The 7486-nt window shown below is 51.0% G+C and overlaps 1 protein-coding gene across 1 annotated transcript; it reads left to right on the top strand.

Annotated features, from left to right (window-relative positions):
- Positions 1-4926: 4926 nt before the first annotated feature.
- Positions 4927-7228, top strand: OTP (orthopedia homeobox). The gene is made up of 3 exons (XM_010847639.1): positions 4927-5131; positions 6449-6858; positions 6947-7228. The coding sequence occupies exons 1-3, from the start codon at positions 5095-5097 to the stop codon at positions 7226-7228; spliced, it is 729 nt and encodes a 242-aa protein (XP_010845941.1). The 5' UTR covers positions 4927-5094.
- The last annotated feature ends 258 nt before the right edge of the window (positions 7229-7486 follow it).

The raw sequence follows: 7486 nt of genomic DNA, 5'->3' as shown, positions 1-7486 counted from the left end.
TTCTAGCTTCTGAGCTGGAGCAAGGATTTTTTTTGGCCACGAGCTCCGCGGCGACATCAGTGGGAAAAAACCCTGGCTGAGAGAGGCCGGGAGTCCCTGCTCTCCCAAAGCAGAAAGGACTGGAGGATGCACTTGGGGGCCGGGCCCAGACCTGTTCGGCTAGGGGTTGAAGGCGCGCATTTAGCCCCTGGAGAAAGAACCGAGGACAAACCGAGGGCCCTTTCCCAGCGGCCGGACAGGAGTGCTGAAAGCCTCTTTGGCTATGGCCTCTTTTGCTGGGGACCTCGATAGTGTTCTTTTATGCAGAGAAGTGTGGAAGCACCTGTCACCCCTTCCCAGACACTTGGCGGCCCTCCCAGGTCCTTTTCCTTCCACTCACCCCATCCTCCCATCGACTGCCCCCAGATGAGACATACATCCAGCCCTCCTAAACCGTAGTGTGCGCCACTGACCCCTTTCTGGGACGGGGTGGGGTGGTAAGGGTGAGTCCTGGGGAATTTGAAAGTTGTGGGAGAAAGTGGTTACCCTTCTTTCCAGCGCAGTGGACTTGAGACCTTTCTGTTTTTTTCCTCGGGTATTTGCCCCCCACTCTTTATTCTGTTTGAAGTTTTAAGGTAGAACGCCATCTGACTCGCCATCGCGCTTGGGTTATTGCATATCTGGAAAAGTAAACAGGAGTGTTCAAGTCACTTGATTTGTTTTCTGTAAGCAAATAATACCCAAAAGCATGGCTGTAATTTACCACGAATTAAAATTGATTCTTTTCATCAGGCAAGAAAATAGGAAAATGTGAGATCGTTAATTATTGAGGGAGGCGCTCCTCATTAAAGGGAACAATGTTACAATTCAGCATTTAATAGCAGGAATGTGAATAATAACGCGCCGTATTTCAGCCCACTGTCTGCAAAAAAAAGAGAGAGTAGTTTACAAACAGCCCAAGCAACCGAAAGTTACATTTAATAAACACCCAAGGCTTCTGTAAGTGGAAAAAGCAATTAGGGCTCTGGGCACACTACCCATTTCTTCAGGAGCATCTGGTATATATTTTTATTCTCTCTCTCTAGGTCTCTACAAAGGATTCGCAATGAACGCGGAAATATAATTAGAGAGAAAATCAGAATTACAAACCTAATCAGCATAAATCCATCATTAAAGCACTAGCTGCCTGGATCTCCCATACCATCCCACCCCTCTATCCAGTCACTCTATTCCTAAATCTTGCTCTGGACCAGGATGGGAAAGTAGAAGGAAAGGCACCAATTTTGTAGTTGCTGTATTGGTAGTTTACATAATCAACCTTTGAGGTTTTGTTTTCTTAAATATATACACACACACATATCCCTGAAAACCACCTTCTTTCAAAACTACAAAGTTCTCTGGTTGTGTCCCAGCGCGTGGCCCAGCGAGAGCTGGATTGGATTCCCTGGCCTTTAAATGCTCTTTGTGCTTCGTTAAAAAGAAGAAGCGGGGGAAAAAAAAGAAAGAAAAAAATGATTTCCCTGTGCATCGCCCCTTGGCATGCTCTTGTACAAAATTCAATCTCTATTTTTTATGAGAAGTAAACTGTCTAAATAAATTTTATTAGGGGCAACCAATATATTTTCTGGTAGTTCCCTTTGTTCCACTTCTACGTGTGTGTAACAATCTAAAACCTATTTATTGAGGAAAAATCACTGGATCCGTCATAGAAAATCCTTTTACTTTGCTTTGAAGTGATTTCTGAAGACATTCTTGTCATTCCGAAGATTTGGGGGCCATTGGGCTAAAGCCTCGCCTTGTTAGGGACTTCAGTTCCCATGATCATGTGGGAAATGCCTTAAATTATCAATAGCAATGGGCCTGACCGGCACTTTCCCGGCTGCCCGAGGAACGTGGGAAGATGACGGAGAATAAAACTCTGGTAAATACATCTCAGGAGCTGCCCAGGTGGATTCAGACATTGGCCAAACGAAACGAGCTGCAGAGAGGGAACCGAGAGCGGGGGCGAGCATTTTACGTCCAGACTATTGTCATTTTCCTCGCCACGCCTGCTGGCAGCCGACTGCTGACTCGCCGGCCAGCCCCAGCTTGTTCCCTCCCCACCTCGACGCCCCCACACCATCCAGTCACCCCCTCCCACTCTCAGATTTCCCTTTCTTTTTTTTTTTTTCGCCTTTCCTTTTTCCCTCTCCCCCCAACCCCCACCATCAGATGCTTATGCTCTGAAGTCTTGGAAGAAATGATTTAGTTTGTTTATACTGCTATAAAAATCAAGACCAATAGAAAAGTCATAAAATGAAGCGGGCTATCAATCACGCCGCAACATTGTTATTCAGCGGTTACTAACAGAGATGGATAATCCTTTGATTTCGTCCCATTGTTATTACTCTGATGTGTCTTCACATTAACTGTTACACATTTATTTATCGACCTGAAAGATGCAACAAAACAGAATATACGAGCGTGTGCATGTGGGAGAAAGCTGCACGACCCGCGGCTGTTCTGGGCGGCTGTGGGACGAGGCCCCGAGCGCCGCTGTGCACACCTGTGTAGGGCCCGCGCCCTCTCCTGCCTCCCCAGGTGGCAGCTTCTCCTCCCGCCCCCAGGCAGGGTGCGGAGCCGCGGGGTGCCGGCTTCCGAGGACCCGCCGGTGTGAAGGAGCGGGGTGCCTCCGCCAGGCCTCGTCCCTAACCCTGACACTTCTGCCCACCTCTGCCCCCGCGTCCTCGGCCACCCCCGAGCCCCACCCAGGTGGGCACAAACCCCCTCCCAGTCCCCGGGGACGTGCTGCCAGGTGCGCATTCGGGAGCCGGGTCCAGGGAGCTAGTCGCCGGGTTCCGGGCCGCTAGCCTCCCTCTTAGAGCGCGCGCCAGGCTCTGTAGCTTCTAAATTTGGCGTTTCGTTGGGGAAGGGGAAGCTTTTATAGAAAGGACTCTGCTTTAGGTCTAGGTATTCGCCTCTCAAACAAAGCTTTTCTAGAAAGGACTTTAGGCAAAAGGCGAACACCCTCGCGGCCCCTAATCGCGCCGCCGCAGCTCGGGCTCCGCCAAGCCGCAGCCCGCGGTCCCGGCGCCCCAGTCCCGTTTAGGCCGCTTTGGCAGCAGCTTCCGCGACGATCGCGGAAGCTCGGCCCGGCCCCGAGCTTCCGGAGAAGCGATCTCCGCTGCTCGGAAGGAACCGATGTGGCTGATGCCCGACACTCACACTTGTGTGTGGATGTGCGCGCGCGCGCACGTGTGTGTGTGCATGGGAGGAGTGGAATGGGCTGCAGGAGAGAAGAGAAAGCAAAACTGCCCCAGAGTTCGCCTTGCAGCCTCCTTTGTCTACTTGCTCGGTCCCTGTCATACACATAGCTAAGGACACAAGCGCGCGCAACCGCAAGCGCGCGCGCACACACACACACACACGCGCGCGCGCACACACACAATTCCTCTCGCATCTGCTCTCAGGCAGCATTTCCAATGTTTTGTGTAAGTCAATTGGACGGCGAACAAAAAAAGCCATTTGCTTGGTATTATTTAAAACAGACTTCATAGGGCCACCCTTTTGTGGAAGCTTTATTTGCACTAAATGAATAATCTTAATTGCATCACTCTCGAATTAAAAATCAATGTTAATCAAGTTGAGAGTAGTAAATATCAGTTTTCATTGTGCCTGGGAAGAGGGCATTTTTCTTGTGTTGCAAATAAAAATACAAGTCAAATAACTTTAAAAGGGCATTATGTTCTGCTACAAATACAATTGAAACGGATTGTTTAGGAGCAGATCAGAAACGGTACAGAATTTTGCACTTAATTTCCTCAGTTATCATTTACAATAAGAACCTCTGGTCTTGACAGCCAAGTCTAAACAGTAGTAAATTAGTACAAATTTATACTGATTTTACTCTAATAATAGTAATAAAAGCTTATAGATTTGGCACTAATTACATAAATGCCTAATGATCTTGAAAATTACTCTGGTTAGAAATATATTACTAATCTAAACTTTGTTGTTGGCTGGCTCTGAAAAATCAGAACATTAGAAATGGTTCGCTTCACTTGTGCAAAGCACTTTAAATTGTTCAAGGAGTTTAACACATTCGAGAGGAAAATAAAGAGCATTTAATTTTATTTACAGCCTAAAGTGGAGTTGGGAGACGTACTGAACTTAGAAACTTTGACCAAAGGAGCAGGTTGTGGGCCAGGATGCCAGCGTAGGCTGGCTGAGAAGCTGGATCCGGGCGTAGGAGGTGCAAAGTGCAAAAAAGACACCACGCTCGGGTCCACGAAGTAGACCTCGGGGCCTGGAAGAGCGGAGGGCGGGCGGGCGCGGGGCGGGGGGTGGGGGAGAGGGGCGGAGGAGGAAGTCGGGTACTGTTGTGCGCTCAAGCCATGACCCGAAAATGGGATTCTGTAGGCCCGGGGTCCCAGCCAGGGCGTCTGGACAGTAGGTGCAGGCCTGCTGGGCGGCAGCGAAGTATAGGCGCGGTCTGGAGGGCGCCGTGCCTTGTTGTGCTCGGATTGTCAGGCCTGCGCCAGCAGCAGGCCACTGTTGCCCAGCGCGCAGGCCAGGGCTACTCCCGGGTCACCAAGGGGTTATGCCCTGCTCTGTCCCCTGCCCTACCTCTGCCCCCGGGAAGATCCTAGCTCAGAGGCACAGAGCTGCGCCTTTGGAGCGACCTGGGCGGGACCAGAAGGAAAGGTGTGCCTGGAGAAAAATCTCAGGGAAAAACTACCGTAGGTCGGGCCCAGAAGCGAGGCCGAGGCGGCCGCCGCTGCTTTAGCAGCTGCTCGGGGCTGGAGCAGCCCGGGCTGCGGCCGCCGCCTCCTCGGGCGGGCGCGGGCGGGCGGGCGGAGTGGGGGACTCTCCGGGCGCTGACATTTGCAGGCTGCCCTCCTGATTGGTCCCCTCGCCGAGCTGCTCACGGGTTCATTCAACTGTTAAGCACCTCCCCGTCTCTCTAAAGGACATTATAATGCAAGAAGCCCCCTTTTTAACCACAAACCGAATTTTCTTTCATTTAGGTGATCTATATATATCTATATCGTATAGCTTATAGCTTATATCTATTTTAAATAACTTAAAGCCGCTAAAATTTGGGGGGGAACAGCTTTCGCCCTGGAGCGGTGCGCGATGCTGTCTCACGCCGACCTCCTGGACGCCAGGCTAGGTGAGTGCGCGCCTCTCGCCCGGGCAGCCAGGAGAAGCCCGGGCAGGAAATTGTCAATTTGTTCCTTATTTTACCTTAATGTGCCCTAAATGGACTAATTTCTTTAAAAGTAATTGTGCTGCATTAAAGTTTAATTTAATTTAACATCGTCTTAAAAAAAAAATCTATGGAATATGTAGATTCAAAGGAATTGGGTGATGTTACTTTTTGTTTTTCTTATTTTTTCACTTCCTCCCTCCCCCTTATTATTGTTTTTATTTTTTTGAAGGGGCGATCTACCCCGTGATAATTTGTTTGGAGGCGTTTTTTTTTTTTTTTTTTTCTCTCTCTCTTTTCCCCTCCTGTTTACCTTAATTTCAGATTTCTTTCTTATCTTTTTCCCTCTCTTTCTCTCTCCCCATACCTCTTTCTGCTCCTCGTTTAACTATGGTTGAATTTGTAAAACTCAGTCTTAAAGGAGAAGCCACTGCAATAGAAGCAATTTACTAAGTGTACTCACTGAGAAAGGAGAAAAGCCAGATTCATCCTCGCAGGCATCCGGCCTGCAAAGGGAGTCGGCATTGCCAATCAATGGCTGAGAGGAACGTACCTTTTATATCTCCGGAAAGAAAAGTTGAATTCTCTAAAGTTTGATTCACTGTTATGTCTAGAGACTTTACTTGAGTTTTCTTAAAGATGTCTGGGTTACTGGGCTCTGGGTTTCCGGTTTGGGAATCTTTGGTGATGGATGTGACTCCATTTTCCAAACACTTTCTCTGATTTGAGGGGGAGGCGGAGCTGATTTGGGTTGATTTCAGGGGGTGGAAAGCTTGGAAACTTATTCATTTTCCGAAAGTGAGAGGGAATCGGCTCAGGGTCAGAGGTAGAGTTTCTCAGGCTGCCTAAGCGCAGGTGGGGCAGCAACGGAGAAAATTGTTTAATTTTCTTTCTTTTCTTCCCCCCTCCCCCCACCCCCCGCTCGGTTCTAGGATAAGCTCTGGAGTTCCTAGAACGCCGTGGGGGTACGGTTCATGAAAGGGTCTGCAAGGCATGTTTCATTGCCGGGACTAGGAATGTTTCATTGTGGGAGAGACGAAAGCATGTGTTGTTTACTAAGGGACCCCGCTGCGGAGAGAAGGGAAAAGGCCGGGAGACGGTCTTGCAACCTGGCAGTCCAGATCCTGGGGCCCCAGGCTGAGCACCCCGGGAGATTGCTCCGTAGGGCGACCGTGGGCGCAGAGGGAGCCGAGCACGGGGCTGGAAAAGGACCACGCGGGGCGTACAGTCCCTCCTGGAATGGCCAGAGCAGTAGTGACCGCCATCCCCTTGCCTCCTCAGGTATGAAAGATGCCGCCGAGCTTCTGGGCCACCGGGAGGCGGTGAAGTGTAGGCTGGGCGTAGGGGGCTCTGACCCCGGGGGCCACCCGGGGGACCTAGCGCCCAACTCCGACCCAGTCGAGGGAGCCACTCTGCTGCCTGGGGAGGACATCACCACAGTGGGCTCTACGCCGGCCTCGCTGGCGGTGAGCGCTAAGGACCCGGACAAGCAGCCGGGGCCCCAGGGCGGCCCGAACCCCAGCCAAGCCGGTCAGCAGCAGGGCCAACAGAAGCAAAAGCGCCATCGGACGCGCTTCACCCCTGCTCAGCTCAACGAACTGGAGAGGAGCTTCGCCAAGACTCACTACCCCGACATCTTCATGCGGGAGGAGCTGGCACTTCGTATTGGGCTGACCGAGTCCCGAGTGCAGGTACGCTGGGCTTGGGCGCCAGGGAAGAAGACAAGGAGGGCGTGGGAGGAATTAGGCAAAGGAAGCAGGGTCTTTTCTTCCCTTTCAGGGATCCTGGGCTAAGCTTTCCTGGGTGAAGTTAGCTCCTCTGCCCGCGAATTGGCCCCATCGATGGGCAGACAGTGCCCCCATCTCCTGCCAGTATAACCACATTTCCGCGGAAACTCCTCCAAAGCGAAGCCGGCGTCATTCGATTGCTAGGTCTCTTCCTTCCTCCCGAGAAGGAAATCTGCGGGTCTTCCACCTTCCGTGTCTCCTAGGTGGCGTTTTAACCCCCGCGGGCAATTCCACCCCAGCTCCCGTTATAGACAAGTATGTCATTACCCCCTAATGAGTTTGTGTCGTGTCTGGATAAATGGGAGAATGCATCATACAATACAGAAAACACGAAAAAGGAGAAAATAAGGCGAAGTGGGCGCCTTTCAGAAAAGATCCACACCTGGGTTTTCCTGCATATCACACTCCTGCCGCGCTCAGGCAAAATACCCTCTAGCTTCGATGCTTATAAAGGCTTCGAATCTGGTGGCCTACCAATGCGCTGGGGGAGCTGGAGCGATCCCCCACAGCCTGAGTCCTGGTTTCCCCTAAA

Source organism: Bison bison, unplaced genomic scaffold (genome assembly GCF_000754665.1).
Source record: "Bison bison bison isolate TAMUID 2011002044 unplaced genomic scaffold, Bison_UMD1.0 scf7180017864252, whole genome shotgun sequence".
NCBI lineage: Eukaryota > Metazoa > Chordata > Mammalia > Artiodactyla > Bovidae > Bison > Bison bison.
The sequence above is the reverse complement of the archived record's forward strand: the minus strand, read 5'-3'. Positions and strand labels throughout refer to the sequence as shown.

Excerpts from the sequence above, each read along its gene's own strand:
- OTP (XM_010847639.1), top strand. The coding sequence starts at position 5,095 with ATGCTGTCTCACGCCGACCTCCTGGACGCCAGGCTAG. Across the intron at positions 5,132-6,448 it reads CCTCCTGGACGCCAGGCTAG|GTATGAAAGATGCCGCCGAG; the intron begins GTGAGTGCGCGC and ends TTGCCTCCTCAG. Across the intron at positions 6,859-6,946 it reads TGACCGAGTCCCGAGTGCAG|GGATCCTGGGCTAAGCTTTC; the intron begins GTACGCTGGGCT and ends CTTCCCTTTCAG.